The sequence below is a fragment of the Cyphellophora europaea genome, assembly GCF_000365145.1.
Source record: "Cyphellophora europaea CBS 101466 unplaced genomic scaffold supercont1.6, whole genome shotgun sequence".
In the NCBI taxonomy this organism is placed as follows: Eukaryota; Fungi; Ascomycota; class Eurotiomycetes; order Chaetothyriales; family Cyphellophoraceae; genus Cyphellophora; species Cyphellophora europaea.
The window spans coordinates 416,823-437,042 of record NW_008481812.1 but is presented as its reverse complement, the minus strand read 5'-3'; the positions used below and the strand labels follow the sequence as shown (position 1 = coordinate 437,042).

The following is a 20,220-nucleotide window of genomic DNA, read 5'->3' as shown; positions in this document are numbered from 1 at the left end:
TGCAGGAGCCCCTCAGATCTTGAACGTGATCTTGGAGGCGGAGAATCTCACAACACTTGACAGTGTCGCAAATCTCTTTGCACTAGGATGGTCCTGGTCTCCAAACGTTTCTGGGTTCTCTTTGATGCTGCCACCCAATTTGGTCAGCCCTTTGGCGATTGGAACCTGCTCGCCGAGCTTGTTCTTCTTCACCTCGATATCAGTATACACGTGTGCATTACGATACGTACCGTCAGCTGTGAGAAACTCGAGCGTGAAATGCCACGGAGCGTTCCGCTCGATGTACTTTCGATTGTACTGATCTCTCTTGGAGAAAGTATTGTGGACTGGCACAATGATCAGCCGCGACTTCGACTCAAATCCATGCAAGCGCACATACCTCCTGCACGGACGGCGATACGCTTGTATCCGTACCTCTGTGTCATGCCCAGCGCGATTCGGTCGACCAACGCTCGATTCTCTTCCTGAACGTCGCAATTCCAGGTCACCTCGTACGAGGAATTCTCCACTACTGCGATGCCCTTCCCAGCTATCTTTGCCCAGGTCATCGTGGGCAGTTGTTCCTTGCTTGATTGATGATTTAAAATGGACCAGCTATTTTAGGCGTATACTTGCTCGGGCACCATGGTTGCCTGAGGACCATCATATTGGCTATATGGTGCTATCGGTCCAGTAATGATTCATTCATGATTCGGGATGGTGGCGCAATATGCCCACAAACACAACGACTTGACAAAGAGGGTTGAGCAAAGATAGCCCAGAGCAGAAGGATACATCCGAAATTAGCCATCGCACGGTCCAGAATCATTGTTTGTCAGCTTTATCGAGACGTTTCGTGTCGACGATATATCAGCAAACGAGCACGCGTCTTCCTTTGAAGATTTAAACACTATCTATGGACCGGTCCCCTGTACAGGCAGCCTCACGTGATTTTGGATATCGCCTGTATGTCGAATTCGTCAGACGAAGCTCGATTGGGAGCAAAGCCTCCGGCGTCAGACGAGGGTGCGAACGAGGTACAATATGCCCACCGTTACATGCTACCACCATGCGATTGCGAAGATCTAGAGGAGAGCTACCAGCCAGGCGGCCTCCATCCAGTCGTAATCGGTGAATGCATCGCTAATCGCTACCACATCGTCCACAAGCTAGGAGTAGGTAGCTCGGCGGTTGTATGGCTCGCTAGAGATCAATCGCATGATCGCTATGTCGCGCTGAAAATGCTGAACTCATCGTGGTCCTCGGAATCAGGTGCAAGAGAGCTCATCGCTTACAATTACTTACAGTCTCTGCTGCCTGCTAAGCAACAGGATCTAATGGTACCACTGTACGACTCCTTTGAGATTGAAGGTCCCAATGGCAAACACCTTTGCTTGACCCTCGGAGTGTCCGGACCGAGCTTATCCAGTATTATCACTCGCAGTGCTTCCCATCAACTTCGGCCGGACGTGGCTCAGTTACTAGCTCGAGAGCTGACATACAATCTCAACTTGATTCATAAGGCTGGAGTCATTTACAATGACTTCAGTCCCAACAATATCCTTTTCAAGCTCAACAACGACGTTAATGAGCTATCTATTGAGGAGTTATACGAGGCCTTCGGGCAACCGGAGGCGTTTGAGGTGCAAGCATCTAATGCAACTGAAGATTTCACGAGAACACATGCACCAACCTATGTCTATCCAGCACTCGACTTCACCAGACCCGAAGCATTGAAGTTCGTGAATCCAGGCCTCACCCTAATCGACTTCGCCGAAGTGCGCTATGTTCGCGGCCCCGAAACGGACGCTAAGCACGGCGTAACAATCCACTATACTGATCCAGAGAGCCTCTTCTGGAACGAGAAGCCCGTGCAAGCATCAGACGTCTGGAGTCTGGCCTGCATACTCTTCGAACTCAGAGGGAACGATACGCTTATTACATCAGGAGTTCGCGGCGCAGAAGACGTCAAGAATGGCATGATCCGCCTTATTGGCGCCCTGCCGGATGATTGGCGCAACCGTCGCGAAGATCAACTCCGTGCGGAGGCGGAAGTGGCGGGGATCAAGATCATTGAGCATGGAGAGAGGACCGACACTCCACCAGACTTTGACTTCAGCGACTTTGATTGGAGCGGCATGGATCGACAGATGGCGGAGCTTGATGCGCAGTCTAGGGAGCGGGAACGAAAGAGCAGGACAGCAGTCTCTCGCGTTATATCAGCCATCTCCAAGCTGAGGCGAGCAGTCCGTAGTCTCTTCCGCCGAAATAGTCAGCACGAACCCTTTATTCCGCCGCCATTGTCGATCGGGGAGGGTCTGCCAATGGTGTCTCTGAGCCTAGAGGATGCCGTCAAGAGCATTGGCAAATGGACCGACTGGTGCCACATGACGGTGGAAGAACGCATGGAGAAGCTTGTCGCTGTCCGTCAGATCTTACACTCGCTTGGAGAGGAGCCTGTCACGAGAGAGGAGTGCGATACTGGCCAAACTCCCCACGCGCCTCTTTCGGGAGAGGAGGCGGTTGACTTCATCGATCTGCTCAGCTCGATGCTCAAGTGGCACCGGAGTGATCGCGCAACGCTTGATGACGTGCTGAAGCATCCCTGGTTCACGAAGGACTACGGTCATGACACTGAGAAGCCGTGGCTGGAGAAGTACCATCGTGGCTACATCTACTATGTGAATGGTAAGCGGTGGATATGATGCCGTTGGTTGAATAGCGACACTTGTGTTCGTCTTCTATCGGGACCAATTGATAAGCTAACAGAATGTCCATGCGAATCTTTAGCATGTTCCTGTGCTAGCCTGTTCTTAATTCGACAATCATTTCGATCTCTCGCTGGCTTCCGCAGACTTACCTTCTCGAAGCCTTGTCAAGCGGGGCGCGCTCGGGTTTATGCTTGTCAACAGCATTAGGCTCCTCTACCAATTTGCGATGCCAAACAATTGGTATCTTCGCAATGCTTTCATATAGAGGTTTGCCTTTAGCCTAGGGTACCTCCGCGAAGGGAAAATCTCCTGGGTAAGAAGTGTTACCTTATCGTCTCCATCAATACGCGCCAGCTTACCAGTTGAGATGCATTCAACATCTTTGCCGTCGATCTTCACGGCCTTGGTCTGACAGTACACATGCGCATTGAACCACCTGTTGTCAGTCATTCGATGAAATTCACCCGTAAAATGCCAAGGCGCAGATACATACTCTTCAAAAGCGAAGACTCAGAGCGCGAAGCCTTGCCCTTAGGACCCGTCGGCGCCACGAATGTGGTTGGCGTGAAGACCGACTTTGTGTTATGGATTTCGGCGCGAACCTTGATGATGTCGCAGTGGTACTTCAAAGCGATCAGCTCAGAGACTTTGAGAATGAAATCCTCGTTCTCGGGCACTGGCTTCTTCGAGACGTGCCAAAAAACGTCAGCATCGCGGAAATTTACCATATGTGCTGAGCAAGTCCGCGACGGCTTCTTTGGCGTGTGGGGATCAGGACCAGCACGGCTAGCTATTCCAACGCTCATATAGGGGAAGTGAGGTCTTCATTCAAGGGGCATTGTGTCTCCACCAGAAGCTAAAGCAGAGGGAAGTTCTCATACTCGTGCGACGGTAGACCCAGATATATGGTCTGATCTTCGGAAGTGCTTCGATATATCAAGCGTTTCCTACTTACGTCTCCCATGGTCCGTCTAAGTAGCACCAAGAGATATTGAAGCATCGTACGATATATCGTCTCTTGCTAAGTATCCGCGGCTTTCAGAATCTTTACCGCTGGCTGACTTTGAGCGTGGAGCTCAAAACATTATCGTTGCAACTGCTCAAACATCAGGTCTGTGCAACTCTATACATGATGCAGTGACTAGGAGATTGTATGCTGTCAGTCCCATGCTTAGCTGCAGGCTGAATGACTAGTCTGCGTGACTAGACTTCCATCTACAAGGAAATCGTAATGACCTGTAATTAATCAAACTGTATAGCTCATGCCCATGGCAGCCTTGTAGGACGCCTCTGGCTCACACGTGACTGACACGGAGATTAGGAAATGGCAAGTCCGATCGGCGCATAAATGAGCTCCATCGGGTGAACCTTTGACCCTCAGCATTTCCTGCCGCAGTCGGCATAATTGGGGAAAGACTCACAATTCCTCACCACCTCCGCCCTCCCCTGTGTCGCGCTCCTTCAGCAGTCGGATCTCGTCCGAGCACTTCGAATACCTACCATAGGAGCTGACCAGCGAACCGTCCACCATGGCTGCCGCAATCAAAGCCATCAATGCGAAGATCCGCTCCAACAAGGCGCTGGACTACTTCTGCTCAACACGTACGTCCTACCTCGGCCATGAGCCGACGAATGCTCCAGCGCTGTCGCTGTCTTGACGTTTGTCCCGCGAATGGTGTCAGTGACAAGAGCGAGCAAGCTACTTGGGCGCACGCGACCACTCCGACAAGCGCGCAACTAAAACACACCCGACATTCAGGAAGTCATGGGCTAACATCTATTGCTACATCCAGATTTCTGGGGTCCAGCCTCAAACTTTGGTATTCCTCTGGCTGCGATTGCCGATATGAAGAAAGACCCTGAGATGTACGTTTGCGCCGATTCGACCCGAGCCACGAATTAGTCTAGCGAAGCCCAGCTCGAGAGGATGCAAGGCGCTGGAAGACACACACTAACTTGACTTTTTGTGCAGTATCTCCGGGCCCTTTACCGCATCCCTCGCCTTCTACAGCGGCACTTTCATGCGATACTCTATGGCTGTGACACCCAAGAACTACCTCCTATTTGCATGCCACTTCATCAACTTCAACAGTCAGCTAGTGCAAGGTTACCGGTGGTATGACTACTGGTAGTAAGTTTACAATTGGACAAGGGAATGAGAAATATAGGCGCTAATCATCGAGCAGCATGGGCGGTAAGACGAACTCCGAGAATCTGAAGCTACAAGCCGAGGGCAAGGCATCTGAGCTAGAGACAAAGGCGGAAGGAGCCCTAGATCAAGCAAAGCAGACCGTACAAAAGGGCGTCGAAGAGGCAAAGAAGAAGGTGTCGTGATCGGCTAATGTGGAAGCTGCGCTTGCGAGTAGAAGACCGGCGGCGGACTTGGCGACCAGTGCGCGAGTTTGTTTGCCGATAGCATCCTGGTGCAGATGGCCGATGAGTCGGAGGTATACATAATGTCAGGTCTGTATACAGCACAAAGATCAAGACTTTACGGCCCTCATCTTGTCCATCTTCGCGGGACATGGCGCGAAATACGGTCTGCTGACTGAGTTCGCAAGCAGTTCCAACCGGCTTTCTTGTTAAAGGTGAATACTGACCAAGATGTAGTGCTCATACGTTGCCCGGCTCACCCTTCAGAGGCATGCTCACCTGGATCGCAGCTGCCATACTGCTCTCCGGCTTTTTCTCGTACTGGATGCAGCCTTTTGAGTTGCTGACTGGACACCAAGCTTGACACCTGCTGCACGTCCATCACTCGCCTTGTGGGTTGTTGTTTCTCTCTTCTTTTTCATTTTCGGTCATCCACGAAATCAGCATAACTCAACCTCGTCGCCGGGTATTTCCAAGTCAATGGCAGTCTACATCTACCTTTCATGGCAGAATCTTCCACGAACCCAGCATTCTGTCGTATTACAGACGGCTTTTTGAATCCCCACGGACAACCTGAGGCTCACGGAGCGAGCGTCTACATTCCCGTCATTCCACGATCGACCGATGCAAGGCTTCTTTGCTGTCGACCTTGAGCTCTCCACATTAGAGCTTGCGCTTCTACAGGCACTTCAGAATTACGGCAATCACAGCGACCAAAGACGCAGCAAGGCACGTTCAACGGCCGAGATCTTGAGAATGCCTTTTAACCCTACACACCCTTCTGCAGACTTCGAGGTCCGTGTAGGGCTTTGGCGCAAGCCACATCTACCCGTGGGTAGGATTCTTGTTTCGTGGGTCGGCGACTGCACGGCCTGAGGGGCAATTTTCTAGAAATATGCTAATCCGTGATAGCCTCCAGTATTGGAGCAGTCATGAATTGGAAGGTTTTATTAGCATCTGTGGCTGAACAAGGGCTCTGTGTATAACTTTCGGATTGCCAACGACGATGGTGCTGGTATGGGTGGACAGCAAGGCCACTCGGCGAGGATTTTCCAGCACACAATGCCACAAATGCGCGATCGTCGACTCACACACGGGTCAACATACCTAGGACGCACCAAAGGCAATCGAGAGCATAGCATTGATGCCGTTTGTATCAGATCTGCGGCGGAGTTCATGGCCACAAGTCTAACTAGGGGCGGAACACGCTCAGAGCGTGACGCTTACGGTCCAGGTCGGGAACGAGCTGTCTGAAAAATCTTGGTAGAAATGAGCATGCGGTTTGCAAAACACTCTCAGCTATCCATACAGATAAGTAGTTGTCATCACATCATAAGAATACACGATTCCAATCCCGACCTTGCGCCAATTTTTGGATCTCTCAAACCCACAGTGCCTTGCGCCGTCAGACTTTATTTGCCCTCACCCTTGGTGAAGCTATTCCACATATTTCCCAGCATGCCCTGGCCGGCCTGCTGATCGGTGAAGCTGGCCTTCTTGGCCGTTTGGCCTTCGTCCTGGCTGCCACGTTTGTGGGCGCTAAGGCCGGCGAACTTGTCCGAGGCAGATGACTGCGGCGTGCAGGTTAGTAGATATTGGGGAAGAGGGGGTTCCTAGAGGATGATCGGATGGAGTATGAAATGGAAAATATGGTAAGGACGGGAAAACGTACGCGTCTTCGACCAGCAGCGGCACCAGCGGTAGGGCCAGATGCGGACGTCTGGCCGAGAACAGAGGTCGGGGTCTGCTTGCTGTCGGACTTGGGTGGTGAGCCGGCGGCAGAGCCGTCTTGAGATGAGGTGCTGTTGGAGCGAGGCTTGTAGTTGTACTGCTTCATGAACATATTGGCGGTATTGGCTTGGGTGTTTGGAGATCGAGTAAAGTGAGGGTTGGTTACTGGATCGATGAAGGTATTGTGGGGGACGAGGTGTGTGCTTTGGGTTGAGAAAAGGCAGATAGGAAGAAGTGCCAGACGACTCGTAGGCCTTGCTTCTGAAGGAGAATATAAGGATAGTCAGACACACAGCGCTTCACGTGCTTTCAGTAGGTTGATGATCGCTGCTCAACTCAATGACGTAGGCGCCGTTGGAGGAGTTCGATTGGCGATCGAAGGCAAGCGCAACCCTTAAAGCAGTTGCTCCCGTCAGCTTGAGCTGAGATTGTGTGGATACTGGAATGCAAGACTGAGTCCTGCGAATCGTGCGAGAGACTTCAGGATTTCAGAGCAGCACAATGTAAATCGCCCTTAGGAACCCTTGAGTAGAGTCTGTAGGCAATATATATTTCGTTCCTCGTGAGACTTACCCCTCCTCAACCCTCGAGATATCTTCGTATCCGGGATGGCCGCTCATTATTGTTGGAGGGGTCAGGCGTCACGGGCCCGGAGTGAACCCTTAGACTGCGGTCCTTGGACCTACCATTTATTGCCTGGTGGTCTGACTATCCGTATCCATTGGTGGCCGCTGCTCGCTTTGACGTTACAGAATCGTCATTCCCGATTTTTGGACCCACTGACCAGCTTGATCAGCAAGGGGTACTGCTTGAAGCTAGGTCGCCCATTCTTACTGGAGAGGATGTGGGTGCAGCACTCTTTGGCTATGATCTGTGGGTAGCTAGGTGGGACGTGCAAGGAGACTGCACCCCGCAATCGTACGGCTTATGTTATGGAGCTTCGAGACGAGTAATTCCTCGCCTGTGATAGGCCCCGAACCATTGGGTAATTTCACATGTGATTCTCGGGCACACTGAGGGAGCAGAGAAGGTACAGGGGCGACATAGGGGTTGAGCTGCCGAATGGTTCGTACCAATACTTGACTTAAGCCAGCTCTGGCGCTGCTGATAAACTAATGATAGACAACACCCGGACACCGTACCACCCCTTTTCCCTTGCCGTGTGGTATCTTGGATGTTGTATAGCGGGACCGTCCCAGCGATTCAATCAAGTCCCTTGGATCTAGGACTTTGCAATCTTGCACACCAAGTCCGATCCGGCAACCGAATCACCTTCCTTGATGCTGAGATTGCTGACCTTGCCGGAGTGAGGCGCACTGATGACCATCTCCATCTTCATGGCTGACAGCACTGCGATGGGGTCGCCCTTCTTGACTTCCGCACCCTCACCAGCACGAACCTCGACGACCACACCTGCCATAGGTGCACCAACTTGGCTGCTGTCACTAGGGTCAGCCTTGGCTCGGCTGGTGTTCTCAACGGCGGCCTTCTTATCATCGATCGTGACTACACGCACTTCGCCGTTCATTTCGTAGAACACCTCCCGCTGGCCAGTCTCATCAGACAAAGGACCAATGGCAAGCATCTTCAGGATCAGGACCTTGCCCTTCTCGAGCTCGATATTGAACTCTTCACCAATCTCGGGCTTATTCAAGAAGAACTTGGTCGGCAGCACTGATAGATCACCATACTTGGCCACAAAGGCCTTGTAATCCTTGAAAACTCCAGGATACATGATATGGGAGGCAACGTCGGTCTCGCTCGTTGTGTTGTACTTCTCCTTGAGCTCCTTGCGGACGTCGTCGAAGTTAATCGCCTCCAGATAATGTCCCGGACGCTCGTCCATCTTCTTGCGATCGCGGAGAGCCCTGGACCGGAGCGGTTCGGGGAACCCACCGTATGGTCGGCCCATCTCACCTGCCAAGAATTCGTAGACGGAGCCGGGAAAGTCGAGTTCTCCTGCTTTTTCAACAACGGCCTCGGGAGTGAGCTTGTTGGAAACCATGAATTGCGCAAGATCGCCGACGACTTTGCTAGTCGGCGTTACCTTCACCACGTCGCCAAGAAGATCATTGGCTTGCTCGTAGGCTTTCTTGGTCTCGAGCCATCGAGAGCCAAGACCAAACGTGGCGGCTTGGAAAATGAGATTTGTAAGTTGACCCCCAGGTATTTCGTGCTCATATACCTGAAGACGTCAGCAAGTCTGTTGTATAAAGGACGGAAGTGGAGAACTTACTTCTGGATCGGGACCGGTCAACCCAGCCTCGAAGGGAGAGTAGAGGAGGCGGAGCTGCGACCAATATTGATCGAGAGCGCGGACATTGGCAACGTCTAGTCCAGTAGCATGGTCGGTCCCCTCGAGAGATGCCATGAGTGCTCCGATTGAAGGCTGCGACGTCATACCAGAGAGCGAGTCGGTCGCAGCGTCAACAGCATCGGCACCAGCTTCAGCACAGGCCACCATAGAAGCGACGCCGGTGCCAGCGGAGTCGTGGGTGCTGAGAGTTTGGTCAGCAGGTTCGGCGACTGAAAGTTGCTTGAGACATACTGGACATGAATTGGTAGATCCGGGTACTTTTTGCGGATGCTGCCAATAAGGAGGCGAGCAGCCTTCGGCTTAAGGACGCCGGCCCTGTAATCGTCAGCATATTTGAGTCGACGATGATGATGAAATTGCTCATACATGTCTTTAATACCAAGAATATGGGTTCCGATGGCGACGATCTGGTCCACAAACTTCATGTAGTACTCGAGATTGTACTTCTTATCAGGGTTCTAGAAGGGAAGTTAATTAGCAGATGCAGTGAAAATATGCGGGTAGCATAAGAGGGAACCAGTCCGTTGTAGGGCGCGTCCAAAGATTTAATGTAATGTCACTCTGGTCCTGGATCCCATGGTCGCGCAAATGAGTTGGAAGGCTCCATGAGCAATGTTGTCGTGACCCTGGCTGATCTAAAGTTCAGAATCGCACCTGAGGTATCGAGGCTATGGGCCGGTGCCCTCTCTGAGTAGGTTCGTGTAACCTGACTGGGGCAAATGCTTCGACCGGTCTTTCCGGAACATGGTGTGGAACAAGAGACCGCTCACTGAGAAGGCGAAGATGAGTATGGCACATCCGTGCTGGACGCCATCAGAGGTGCAAATCCAGGTCGCTGTCCATCGAGGATCGAAATTCACGGCACAGGGAATGGGGAAAGGGAAGTGTTCAGCATACCAACATGTCCCCAGAGTAGCACTAGTCAAGTAGTCAGCTCCGCAGCGGCAGTCGGATGAAGGTATACATACGACCGTTGCTTCAAGCACGCCACCAGCCTCCTTCACAGCCTTCATGCCGACCTCTAATTGTTCTATGTCGTTAAGGGCATCAAAGACTCGGAAAACATCCATGCCATTCTTCTTTGCCTGCTTGCAGAAGTGGTAGATCGCATTGTCGGGAAGCGACTTGTAAGCCACACCATTGGCTCCACGTAGCAGCATTTGGAATGGAATGTTTGGCACGAGTTTGCGCATCTTACGCAAGCGATCCCACTGTGAGGGCAAATGTCAGTGACCTTCAATCGGAACAACTCACGTGGGGAAGCTCACTGGGTCTTCATAGAGGAAACGCATGGCAACGTCAAAGGTGGCACCACCCCAGCATTCGAGGGCGTACGCGTTGTTGAGAGCGTAGCTAGTCTCTCTGGCGATATTGCATAGATCGACAGTACGCACACGAGTAGCGAGCAGCGACTGGTGAGCATCGCGCCAAGTAGTATCCATGATCAAACAGCCCTTGTTGGCGCGAACAGCTTTGGCGAAGCCCTCAGGGCCATCTTTGTCAATGATTTGTTTCCAGCCCTTCGTACACGGCTGCGTAAGATCGACGGGCGTCTTTCCGTCATCACCGAAAATGGTAGGGTATATGATATCCCCTTTGAACTTGGATTCGCCAACCTGGCCAGCAATGCTGCTTCCATTGACAGCAAGATCGCCAAGGTACTGGAGTAGTTTTTGGGCTCTGTTCTGAGTGCCGATAAGCTTGAATAGTTCGGGCGTATCGTCGATGAAGGTGGTCCAGCAAGTACCTTCGATGAAGGTCGGATGGGTGAGAAGCGATGCCAAGAACGGAATGTTGGTCTTGACTCCGCGGATTCTGAACTCAACCAGAGCTCGGAGCATTTTCCGCCGAACGATCTCATACGTAGATCCGTGGCAGGAACATTTGACCAGCATGGAATCGTAATGCGGGGTGATGATAGCACCGGCAAAACCATTACCGCCATCAAGACGGACACCGTTACCACCAGCTGAGCGATACACCTCAATTTTGCCAGTATCGGGCTGGAATCCTTGCGATGGATCCTCGGTAGTGATACGACACTGGATCGCAAAACCACGAGTGGAGATGCGGTCTTGAGTCAAGCCGAGCTGCTGCAATGTCGCGCCAGCAGCGATTTGGATCTGTGCAGCAACGATATCGATGCCAGTGATTTCTTCCGTGATGGTGTGCTCGACTTGAATACGAGGATTGATCTCGATGAAGTAATGGCGGTTTTTCTGATCAACCAGGAACTCGGCGGTGCCTGCGTTGCGATAATTGGCAGTCTTCGCAAGCTTGATGGCATCGTTGAGAATGGCATCTCGGGTCTCGGTAGGGAGATCTTTCGCAGGAGCCAGCTCCACCACCTTTTGGTGCCGACGCTGTACAGAGCAATCGCGCTCGTACAGGTGAACGACGTTGCCATGGTTGTCACCAAGCAGCTGCACTTCGATATGCTTGGGTCTGTCGAGAAAGCGCTCAACGAACACTGTCCCGTTGCCGAAGGCCGACTTGGCCTCAGAAGTAGCACGCTCAAATGAATCCTTGAGGGACTCTTGGTCACGAACGACACGCATACCGCGTCCACCACCACCAAAAGCAGCTTTGATGATGATGGGGAAGCCATACTTGTCTGTGAATGATTTGACCTCCTCATATTTCGCAACTGGGCCCTCAGTACCAGGAACGCAGGGCACATCAGCCTTCATGGCGAGGGTTCTGGCTGAGACCTTGTCACCTAGCTCTTCAATGGTCTTCCAGCTAGGACCAACGAAGATGATGCCAGCCTCCTCGACCTTCCGGGCGAATTCAGAGTTTTCTGAGAGAAATCCATAGCCGGGGTGTATCATCTGGACGCCGTGGGTGAGGGCAATCTTAATGATCTCATCTCCAGCAAGGTAAGCCCCGACAGGAGTGTATTGACCTCTCGCGCCGATCATGTATGCCTCGTCCGCCTTTTGTCTGTGCATGCTGAGACGGTCTTCGTGGCTGAAGACGGCAACTGTCTGGAGGGAGAGCTCGTGTGCGGTACGGAAGATGCGAATAGGGATTTCACCTCGGTTGGCAACGAGGATCTTGTTGAGCTGCATAATGGTCGAGTTGGCTCTCAGTCTGTTGTGGACCGAGTGCTCGAGGTGCCCGTCAGTCTCGACGGGCGTTTGAGTACCATCTTGGGTAGACATAATGGTGGGCGTCTAGAGCTCGACTGCTGTTACGAGCTGTTCGAGGGGTGAAGGGAAGCTCGCGAGAGCTACAATTGAGCAACGTAGACGGATTGAAGCTAATAAACAATGAATAGGTAGCTTGCTGTGCCTCCGGAGGGGACCGGGGTGTAGGCAGGGCCAACGGAATGCAGTCCGTAAGCTTGTAGCGTGCTAGCCGCGTTACACAAATGATGAATGCGGGACGCTCCCTTAGGATAACCTCGGGCTCCGAAGGTTATGGGTGAGGGACGACAGCAGCTCTCGATGTTTGGGTAAGTATGCTATGAGCGATTGTATGCTTGGGATGCTGATGTGATGCGATAACGGAGGGAAATGAGCAGCTAGGCGCTCCGAGCTTTTCTTCTGTGGTGTTTTGCTCCTTCTTGCCTGATGGCTGCGTCCCCACGCTCTTCTTCACTGCTTTGAGCTTGGGCCAGTGCCATGACGCAGGAAAAGCCGCGGGGCACCTGCTGCATACCTTTCCCGCTTTGGTATGGCGCCCAGGCTTTATCTTTGTTTCACCTCGTCTGGGCATCTGATTCATTGCAGATTCAGCCTCTTTCTGGTACACGCTATCCTTGCTATAGATAAGCCGGGCTCTCGTCAAATGTGGTCAACTAGACCGAGTTGAGCAGAGCCACGTCTCAACAAGAACTCACGATGACAGAGCAAAAAACGATCTAACACGATTGGGCGGGTTTTCGTAATGGGATTTGAATACATGTCGCCCTACAATGGTGTGGGGGTTTGGGCTGTGCCTGGATGCTGAAGGGCCGTAGCCTATGGCTAGAGGCTCCCCACCACCATCGCCTGCCTGCAGAAAATTTATCTAGCTTCAAGGAGCTTTTCTGAAGACTCCTCAAACCACAACCCACAAGCCTTTTGCATCGTGCACAATACCGGTTACAACTCGCATCTCTCACCGCCGATGGTCTGCCCTGGCCTCGGTCGTGGGACCGGAGCATCAAGAACATCCCGACTCCACCCGCGATCCATGGCGCCACTGCCCCAGCATTGCCAGATCGTCTTTTGGGCTTACTCCGATCTTAAAAAGCTCGGGGGAAGCCGGTCGGCTGAGGGGTGATGCCGTTGGTCTGTCCATAAGGAGCAGGCGACGGCGAAGGGTTGGTCGGACCTTGGGTCAGCATCAGCCGGCCGCCAAGAATGGGTGTGTTGTCGTCGTCCTTCTTCTGGGAAGCCTCACGAGCCTTGCGCTCGTCATTGTCCTTCTTTAGCTGCTCAATGGTGGCAGACTGTTGGCTCATGTAGGAAATCATGAATGGCATAGTGTAGTCATTGAGGCCATGACGCCAGGAGATTTCCATGACAACATGCATAGGAATGAGGTCGTAGCAGGCGTAGAGCATACCGACATAGCATTCGCGGCTGCCAATGTCCACAAACTGTGCTTTGTTAGTAAGGGTCAGGTAGAAATAGGAAGAAACTCACGTATCGTAGCAGCTCCTCGACCACCTCGGGCTTACCAGAAATGGCGGAAGTTTCAATAGCATCTTTGAACAACTTGTCCTGCTTGGATAGAGCAATCGACCGGTCCCACCGCTTGTTCTTGCGATAAATTTGGGCAGCGATCTGCCGGAAAAAGACAAGCTCGTGCTTCTCAAGTCTCTGGGCAAGATTCATCGCGTCGTAGTTATCGTAGTTTTCGACGGAGTCTCTCAGAGTCTTGTAATCCTCCTCCTCAATCAGAAGCTCGTGAATGGCATCGTTGACAGTCCGCTTGTTCTGATTTTGCACATTCAAGAGGAAGGGCTTGATCATAGGGACATTGTCTGAGGTCTTGAAGATCTTGACAACCCGGTTGACGTCAATCCGAGGAGTCAAAGCTTGCAAGAGATCTGTTAGAAGCAGTGGCTGCTCCTGAAGGTAATGGTTGATGGCACGGTAGTAGATCTCCAGATTGGCCACCTTGACAATGATATCCTTGAACGAATGATGCTCCCAGGCGTCAGCAGCCCGTTCCATCATTGCGAGCGCCGCGTTGTCCCACTCATCGTAGTGGCAGTACAAGAAAATCAGCTCAGGCCAAAGGTGAGCATCTTCACAAGCCCGGATCATCTTGGGTATGTTAATACGACTCCAGAAGACCGAGAGATGATTCATGACACGGTCGGGATGGTACTTCGAGAGAGCGATGCCGAGTTCGGTGAACATTCCCATATGCGCACGTTCCAGCCCAAGGCCAGCTTCCAAGAGAGAGATGAGCTCCTCGAAATAGCCTTCGCGCTCATATTGCTTAACGAGATCCGAAAGCTCCTCGGCATGAACAATGAGGTTCAAGCCACAGATCTGAGCAAGTCGGAACTCCTTCTTGGCAACACAGGCCTCGTTGACTTGCTTCCATACTTTGACGCTGTTGGCACGACGAGCACAATCAACAGCAGCCTGGTACTCCTCGAGATGCACGAGAGTGGTAGCCAGCTTAGCCCAGTTAGAGACGCTGGTGAAAAAGATCTTTGCAGCCTGATGGTAGCCTTCTTCATAGGCTTTGTCGCCGGATGCCTCGACATCAGCAACATTAGGAGACCGAAGGAAGTCCTCCAACTCGGGGAGCTGATCAAGACGGGCATAGCTAAAAGCCAGAGCAGTGTCAACAGCAGGCTCGCGCTGAGTTTTGCGGGCCATCTTGAGATACTTGACGAGCTCTTCGTCTTTTCCGGCATGAGTGGCAGTCTCGATAACTTCATTGAAATTGCTGGGGTCGTTCGCTTTGATGTAGGACTCGATAGAATCGTTGACGCGGAGACCGTCAAGTTGGGCCTTAGCAACCTTGCTCCAGACTTCGGGCAGATCAACTTCTTCTGCGTAGTCCTGAGCGCGATCAATGCTCACAATGTGGTCAACCAGGACATTGGCAGCCTGGGAGTGGTTGTTGACCTTCTTGTGAATAGCTAATGCCTCCTCGTAAAGTCCCTGATCTATACAAAGGCCTGCAATCTCATCCACAGAGAATTGATCAAGCTTGTGAATGTAGTCCATGAGGCGACCCTTGTCTGCTTTGGCCGCAGTCAGCATGAGCAGATTCTGCAAGCTACCGTTTTCGCTGAACGGAGACGGCTCAAGAATGATCTTCTCCAGCAAGTCGATAAGCTCACCGGGCATATCGGCGTCGACGAATGCCTTGACCGCAACGGAAACCTTGTCAGGCTCTGTTGATTCCGGGACGGCGGTGGCGGTGACTTGATCCACGAGCGAGCGACGGTACTCGTTGTTCGGACCCAAAGCGAATGCCCAGACCTCAGGATCAGCACGTTCCAGAAGGTAGCGTGCCTGAGCGCGGAACATTGAGTTCTCGTTGGTGACATTGATAAGCTCGATATCATTCTGGCCCTTGCGATAGGCAATATACGCAAGGTTCGGGTCCCGCTTCTCGCAGTATCTTCCTATGACCAGGGTATCGTAGTTTTCGGTCTCTTTTAAGAAAGCTTCGGGATTGTGGTTGGAGTCTGTGTGAGATGTCAGCATCATACGCGCGACCCAAAGAACAGAAATGGAGGGGTCAGCGTTGAACGGCCTTGGAGGGCGCCAAACCACCAAAGGGGGCACAACAAAACGAGGCTGGGTCAGCTTTGGACCTTCCCAGGAGGGCGCCAGAGTACCATAGGGGGCGTAACAAAAAAATTTGGGGAGGGAAACGGACCTATATAGATCTTTGCTAGGCCGTTGGTGACACTCTGGGCCTGGTTACCACTCTGCAGGGTGGACTCGAGGAATGGCAGCAAGATTTTCAGACGATTCTGAGACTCGACTTCTTGAACAAGCTCGTCCATGGGAATAGCAGAGGCGTCGACTGACCGCAGCAGATCCTGAATGACACGCTCCTCACAGTCGAGGGCAAGCAGAGCACCAACAACAGCAGGAGTCCTCGAGGGGTTGACCTGCTGAACGTAGACTTCGATGGACTTGTACTGCTGGTTGCGATAAAGATAATTGACTAAGTCCTTGACAAAGTTGAAGCGATCGCAGACAATGATGAGGGGAAGCTGCTCAGAAAGACGTGCTTCAATTAGGAAGGCTTTTACCTTCTCAGGATTGAAGTGGTTGTTTTCCCGGCAGATACGCTCAACTTCCGTGAACTGTTGCATGGTGACAGCGGCCTCGAGGTACTTAAAGATTACATCGGGATCCTCGCTCAAGTTGACAATGCTCCCAAGGAAATAATACAGACCCTCAGCAGTGCGGTGACGCTCGAAGAGTTCAATCAGACGGCCAGCGCCAAGAAGCTCAGAGTACTTGGTGGCAATCTGAAGGACAGCCTGGAGGTTCTGGCGGATGTTGGAGTTGAGCATCTCGTTCATGGCATCAAGGGAGTCGTCGACTGATAATCTACCGAAGTATTGCTGGAGGAAGTCGGGGCTCAGCTTGTCGGTTTGAACAATGATACGCTTGATAGCGGCAGGATCTTCGGTGTTTTCGAGAGCACGCTGTAGAAGACCCGCTTGTTCACAAAGCTGCGAGATGCGAGCCTTGTCGTAGTGGGTAAACATTTGGTTGCCCAGAATAGCATCGGCGACCTGAGGAGCATTGATAAGATTCATCTCTAGTAATCTGGTCTGGAGTTGACCCTGGTCTTCACGATTATCCTTCAGAGCGTCCAGAAGGAAGGCAGTGGCCTGCTGAACCATGTTCTGGGACATGAAAATGTCAACAACACGGCCAACATCAACCATGGGGCCGCCCTCAGTGTTGGCAAGCTGAGTAGCAAATTCGGCGCCCTTTTCGGGATTGACGCGCACGATGTGCTGCAACAGCTGAACGAAGTCGGGCTGATAACCAGTCTGAGCAGAATAGGGAAGGATCTCGTCAAAACGACCAGTCTCAGCAAGGGCAGCGACGGTCTTGGAGGGCACACCGGCCTCGCGGTAGATGGTCAGAGCAGCCTCAACATCGTGGAGACGGACAACATCACCAAGCTCCTCCGAGTACTCAAGTTTGCCTTCACTCATCCATTTGGTGAGCAATTGCTTACGGTTCTGAGCAAGCACAGGCTTGATCAGCTCGAGGGTCTCGTATCGGTTTAGCTTGCCCTTGTCAAGCAGCAGGCCGAAGTACTGGAGAATGACAGACATCTGGCCTTGACCAGCTTGAACGCTCTTGAATCGATTGATTGTCTCCGCAGTACGGAGGAAGCCGCGTGGAGAGTTGGCGGCAAACTTGGATGCATCCTGGTAGTTACCAGCATTGAATGCGTTCTCGAACTGTTGGCGATACAAATCATCGGCGCCCGCCAGGCCAGCTCTGGAAGCTAGCTTGGTAGCCAGCTCAGTGTTGGCAGGGTTCTGAAGAAGATAGGGAACTGCATTGTTCTCGTCGAGGCTGACGGAAAGGACCTGACCCTTGCGGTTGATACCAATGATGCCAGCTGAATCGCCATCGGGAGCCGTTACGAAGATGGTTTCATTCGAAATGCGGTTCATGAAGATACACGTACCGGTCTCCAGGTCGTACAGGTGAATGAAGCCGTACTTCGTGATCATATAAATGATGGAGTATTTTGACGATACCTGCATGGCGACAGGGAAATCATTCACAGCCTCTTGTGGGAAATAGACATCAACAGCCTTTTTCTGGAAACGGGCGTTATTCTGGCTAGGGTCGATCTCGACAACGTGCAGCTTAGCACCGGTGGCAGTTCGGACGCTGAAGGTGAACAGCTTGTATGGCTCTGGCTGACCTTCTGCGTGGAAGGTAGCGAAGGCTGCAGCATGGCCCTCAATGTTCTGAGAGATGCCACGGGCTTTAGAGTAGAGCTGCATTGAGCCGGCAACGCGACCCTCTTTCTGAGAGATGCCAACCACGACCATCCACTGCTCATCGTCGTTGACACGGTAGTTGATGATCTGATTGCCGCTCAAGTTCGGGCTCCGCTCGAACATTTTGACTGGCGCATCTTGCGTAGGGTCGAAGACGTTCCAGTGGTAGACGGACGTGTCGGTGACGAGGCCGAGTGAAGTCTCGCTGAACCACTTCCAGAAGACGACGTCTTCGGCCATCACCGTGGACTTCAACTTCGACTTGGTCGCGAGATTGAAGACTTGAATGGTCTTGCCCTGAGCCTTGAGAGCAAGGATCTCTTGCTTCCAGTGCATGATAGCACTGTCGGCGGAGATGGCTCGCTTGACGATGTCATTGTTGTTTTTGAGATTGACTATTATTACTTGAGGCTTGTCATCGTCGTTGACTTTCTGTCGCACGCAAACGAAGGAATCGGATTCTAATGTCTGTCATCTTGTCAGATCACAAATTCTCGAGATTCGCAAGCACGCAACTTACACAAGTGTTGAAGCCAATGGACGCAGGCTGGAGAAAGTTGTTAGCAGGTGTTGATATGGCCGAGCGCAGCCTGCGCAGCCGCGCATCTGATCTCGGTGGTACGTCGAACTTACAGCAATGCCGAGCTGGGTCAACTATACTCTCGTTAGTGTTTTCCTCTCGTAGCGAACGCGAAACATACCTGAGCCAGTTCAGTGAACTGGATGGGCAGCTGGCCAGCCATGATGTTGCGCAACTACCACCTCCCCTGCGCTCGCATACACTGTGAGCTGGCAACTGCAACCTCTTTTTGAAAATCGTACAGGTCGCAAAAGAACTTTGAAGGGATACCGCAATAAGGGCAAGAAGGTGGGAGTCGTTTGTGGAATTACAGTGCGGAGGGTGGATGAGTGAGCTCCTGAGATGGAAAGCCAGGTCACTGAGAAGCGCACGAAGCCTGACGCGCTGCGCTGGCCTTTCCCAGAATGGCCGCCTTAGAAGCCCTAACCCTAAACATTTTGGGCAACTCCGTCATGCTGCATCTCAAGCATGCCATTTGACAGACCTTGATTGACAGCATAGTGACCTATCGCACCTGCATTCTACCTCTACCTTAGGGTCACCAAGTGATGCTACGAAGCCTGTCTCGAACAACATTTCGCTCAGTTGCTTCAATACCAGGAAAGCCACTCCTGCAAAGCAGACTCTACGCTGCCGGAAAGCCAGCTCCGCAGTCTTCACACCGACCTGGTGGGCAGGGAGAGCCGATCAAGTGGATTCCTCTGGTCGCGTTCTTCTTCATTGGCAGTGGCACCTACGTGTTGATGGTCAGAAAGAGAGCTTCTCTGTCTCAGCAAGAAATCTCTGGTGAAACTCGCAAGACCGGTCGTTACCAACGCAACGTCTAAATTGGCCACTATCAGACATGGCTGCACCCGCTACCGCTCTGCCAGACCCTGTGGCACAGCCGGACCCACCTTTGGGCAACACGAACCTGTCCCCAGTCTTCGACCCTCAGAAAGTGACTGTTGTGTATATCCTCGGTGGCCCAGGCGCCGGCAAGGGCACTCAATCAGCACATCTCGTTTCAGACTACGGCTTCACGCATTTGTCGGCCGGCGACCTACTACGAGAGGAACAAGGCCGAGAAGGTAGCGAATACGGCGAACTCATCAAGAGTTACATTAAAGAAGGTCTCATCGTACCGATGGAGGTTACGGTCAAGCTTTTGGAGAACGCTATGAGGGCCAAGCTTGACAACGATGGGAAAGGACGGTTCCTCATTGATGGCTTCCCTCGAAAGATGGATCAGGCCATGTTTTTTGAGCAAGCTGTGTGCCCCTCCGCATGCACTGTCTTCCTGGACTGCCCTGAGGAAGTAATGCGCAAGCGCCTGCTGCACCGTGGGTTGACGAGCGGCCGAGCCGACGACAATGAGGAAAGTATTGTAAAACGATTCAGGACCTTCGTCGAGACCAGCATGCCAGTGGTCAACTACTTCGAGGAGGAAGACCGAGTTGTCAAGGTGGGTGCTGACAAGGAAGAAGGCGAGGTCTATGCTGGTGTTATCAAGGGTTTGGCAGAGAAGGGCATCAATCCAACCAAATGATCACGCCGGCAGGCTAAGGAGCATTTGCAAAGATTGGACACACAA

At 52.3% G+C, this 20,220-nt stretch overlaps 7 protein-coding genes across 7 annotated transcripts; 3 read left to right on the top strand and 4 right to left on the bottom strand.

The window, feature by feature from the left end:
- Window positions 1-12: 12 nt before the first annotated feature.
- HMPREF1541_06374 (uncharacterized protein) lies at window positions 13-548 on the bottom strand (the record flags this gene model as incomplete). Its single annotated transcript, XM_008720706.1, has 2 exons — window positions 13-326; window positions 380-548. 2 exons carry the CDS (start codon window positions 546-548, stop codon window positions 13-15), a joined length of 483 nt encoding a protein of 160 aa, XP_008718928.1.
- Window positions 549-947: 399 nt separating this feature from the next.
- HMPREF1541_06373 (uncharacterized protein) lies at window positions 948-2,684 on the top strand (the record flags this gene model as incomplete). The annotated part of the gene is made up of 1 exon (XM_008720705.1): window positions 948-2,684. The coding sequence occupies one exon, from the start codon at window positions 948-950 to the stop codon at window positions 2,682-2,684; it is 1,737 nt and encodes a 578-aa protein (XP_008718927.1).
- A 1,535-nt stretch (window positions 2,685-4,219) lies between these two features.
- Window positions 4,220-5,024, top strand: HMPREF1541_06372 (uncharacterized protein; the record flags this gene model as incomplete). Its single annotated transcript, XM_008720704.1, has 4 exons — window positions 4,220-4,292; window positions 4,484-4,556; window positions 4,663-4,821; window positions 4,877-5,024. 4 exons carry the CDS (start codon window positions 4,220-4,222, stop codon window positions 5,022-5,024), a joined length of 453 nt encoding a protein of 150 aa, XP_008718926.1.
- Window positions 5,025-6,475: 1,451 nt separating this feature from the next.
- Window positions 6,476-6,906, bottom strand: HMPREF1541_06371 (uncharacterized protein; the record flags this gene model as incomplete). The annotated part of the gene is made up of 2 exons (XM_008720703.1): window positions 6,476-6,634; window positions 6,736-6,906. The coding sequence occupies 2 exons, from the start codon at window positions 6,904-6,906 to the stop codon at window positions 6,476-6,478; spliced, it is 330 nt and encodes a 109-aa protein (XP_008718925.1).
- Window positions 6,907-8,016: 1,110 nt separating this feature from the next.
- On the bottom strand, window positions 8,017-12,275 carry HMPREF1541_06370 (pyruvate carboxylase; the record flags this gene model as incomplete). The annotated part of the gene is made up of 7 exons (XM_008720702.1): window positions 8,017-8,979; window positions 9,031-9,292; window positions 9,343-9,426; window positions 9,478-9,569; window positions 10,009-10,029; window positions 10,080-10,322; window positions 10,380-12,275. The coding sequence occupies 7 exons, from the start codon at window positions 12,273-12,275 to the stop codon at window positions 8,017-8,019; spliced, it is 3,561 nt and encodes a 1,186-aa protein (XP_008718924.1).
- A 1,067-nt stretch (window positions 12,276-13,342) lies between these two features.
- HMPREF1541_06369 (uncharacterized protein) lies at window positions 13,343-18,810 on the bottom strand (the record flags this gene model as incomplete). The annotated part of the gene is made up of 6 exons (XM_008720701.1): window positions 13,343-13,699; window positions 13,746-15,760; window positions 15,955-18,535; window positions 18,588-18,614; window positions 18,701-18,721; window positions 18,769-18,810. The coding sequence occupies 6 exons, from the start codon at window positions 18,808-18,810 to the stop codon at window positions 13,343-13,345; spliced, it is 5,043 nt and encodes a 1,680-aa protein (XP_008718923.1).
- Window positions 18,811-19,491: 681 nt separating this feature from the next.
- On the top strand, window positions 19,492-20,175 carry HMPREF1541_06368 (uncharacterized protein; the record flags this gene model as incomplete). The annotated part of the gene is made up of 1 exon (XM_008720700.1): window positions 19,492-20,175. The coding sequence occupies one exon, from the start codon at window positions 19,492-19,494 to the stop codon at window positions 20,173-20,175; it is 684 nt and encodes a 227-aa protein (XP_008718922.1).
- Between the last annotated feature and the right edge of the window lie 45 nt (window positions 20,176-20,220).